Source organism: Asparagus officinalis, chromosome 5 (assembly GCF_001876935.1).
Source record: "Asparagus officinalis chromosome 5, Aspof.V1, whole genome shotgun sequence".
Taxonomy (NCBI): Eukaryota; Viridiplantae; Streptophyta; class Magnoliopsida; order Asparagales; family Asparagaceae; genus Asparagus; species Asparagus officinalis.
The window spans coordinates 118,570,125-118,572,365 of record NC_033798.1 but is presented as its reverse complement, the minus strand read 5'-3'; the positions used below and the strand labels follow the sequence as shown (position 1 = coordinate 118,572,365).

The following is a 2,241-nucleotide window of genomic DNA, read 5'->3' as shown; positions in this document are numbered from 1 at the left end:
ATTAAAATTCTCTCAAAATATCAACTGGACAAATCCAAATTCTCAATAGCCTTACTCTTTAGTCTTAGATTTCTATATCAAAGGACTATGACTAATCTAAACTCGACAATAAAATAATTAATAAAAATGCAACATGTATTCATATAATTTTGCACGAAATTACCGTATCTTTAGTTAAATCTCATGCAGTAATTTGCCAAGACCAATATACAGCAATTTGCAAATTAGTGACCCTAAACGTGGTTAAAGCGTATCTTTTTTAAAGGCTGTTACCACCTGGAAGCGCTAATTAATTCGGGCAAAATTGTCCATCAATTAACGGAAATATACTGCACAAGTAAAAAATAGGACAAATTTTTAAAAAAACCCATTTTTTTAATTTATTAAGCAAAAACGACCACTAAAACTTTTAATGAGCAAAACCGACCCTTTTGAGGAGAGAAGGGTCGGTTTTGCAGCATCTGAACTGTACGGGACTAATAGTCCCGTACAGTCCGTACAGTTCGTTTTAATCCCCCGTTCCCACCAAAGATTTTAATCAATCCCATATCAGTCCAATGCAATTTAACAAAATTCTCCCTTGGCTTAAACCCGAATGCAAGATCAAGCACATTCCCCACAAGAGAGTAACTCCAATCCTTAGAACTTTCAAGCCATTCATCTTCCTCAATAGAGACTATATCATTCCAACAGACTAAAAAAACTCAAGAGAAAGGCCAGAACCCTTCTATTATCCTTGGATAGTGAGCGTCAGTCCGATCGAGTATCAGATTGACTACTGTTACCTTGTTTTGCTAATTGATCAGCATCAATGTCGTTTGAAGCCGAAATTTGGTCGGCAACAGTGCTTTTTGAAACCTCAAGAGCAAAATCCCCATGCGACTGTTGATCGGTCTCAGATTCAGACGATGAAGAGAGCTCCTCGTCAACTGTCGTGACCCAATCTGAAGGACAAGTTTAGTTTGAGAAAACCCCATGATCTTCCTCAAGTTCGAGCTAATCACCCTGAAGACCACTCCCCGATCTAGAAGCCACGGGAGATTAAGAGGTCACGGAAGAGGGGGTCGGGTGGGGTGAGATGAGAACGGAGGAGAGAGAGGGGGGGAGGATGAGAACGGATGAGAGAGATGGTGGTTGGGAAATTAAGAGGTCACGAGAAAGAGAGGGGGAGGATGAGAACGGAGGAGAGAAAGGGGGTTGGGAACGGGATTAAAACAAACTGTACGGGACTACTAGTCCCGTACAGTTCAGATGATGCAAAACCGACCCTTCTCTCCTCAAAAGGGTCGGTTTTGCTCATTAAAAGTTTAAGTGGTCGTTTTTGCTTAATAAATTAAAAAAATGGGTTTTTTTTAAAATTTGTCCTAAAAAATACAATCAAAATACCTGAAGGAATCTCAGGCGACCGCCGCCACTTTGATTTGCAAAGGGCGCTGTTATACCCAGCATCACGAAGACGATCAGTTACATATCTAAGCGCACAATTCCGTCGGCATTCTTTCAAACAATCACAGATCGAACCACAAGATTCCATTTTTTTAATCGCCTCCTCTGTATCTCTCTTGATCCTCACCTCCGTCGAACTCCGACGAGATAAAGCTTCCTGAATTGATCGGTAATCCATAGTTAATCTCACAATACACCAACCCTAATATTTTACCAGAAAAGGCAAAAAAAGAGAGGAGAAATTTACTTGGAGAAGCTGATGCTGTGATTCCCAAAAAGCTTTTGTCTCCTCAGTATCGATCTCTTCTTCATCGCTGCTCAACTGATCGATTTCCTCTCTCTTTTGAGCTTCATGATAAAACTCATCGAATTCTTCGAATTGAAAGAAATCCGTGGTCATTTCCGGAAGAGTTTTTCCCTTCTCGGAAATTCTAATTATGTCGTGCGCTTGGATTTGTAAGAACTAGAAAGGTTTATATAGGAGGAATTTGGGTAAAGTGGGTCCCGCGGGCTCCAGCGTGGACGAACGGGGCGCCGCGAACATGCAAGTGACATCTCTTGTGGTGGGCCCAGGTTAGCGTGATTAAATAGAGTCGTAATTTTGGTTGGAGTTTTTTCAGTATTAGTCCGTTAATTAATATCAATATTTTTCAAACATTTGTTCCGCAAATCGCTTAAATTTACCTCAGGTCACCAATTCTAGTTTTCTTAAATCCGTTATTGAATTTATTTGAAACAATCTATAGATTTGGACGCCTAGTATTAATTTCCATTATGCCACTCACACTATTTTTA

General features: G+C 40.1%; 1 protein-coding gene across 1 annotated transcript in view; it reads right to left on the bottom strand.

Moving 5' to 3' along the window:
* The window catches only part of LOC109840910, a 2,793-nt gene extending 907 nt beyond the window's left edge, over positions 1–1,886 (bottom strand). The window contains exons 1-2 of the mRNA XM_020409739.1: positions 1,694–1,886; positions 1,387–1,603 (exon numbers count right to left, since the gene is read on the bottom strand). Of these exons, the coding sequence (XP_020265328.1) occupies positions 1,387–1,603; positions 1,694–1,846 (370 nt within the window). The 5' untranslated portion in view covers positions 1,847–1,886. The remainder of the gene's footprint in view (positions 1–1,386; positions 1,604–1,693) is intronic.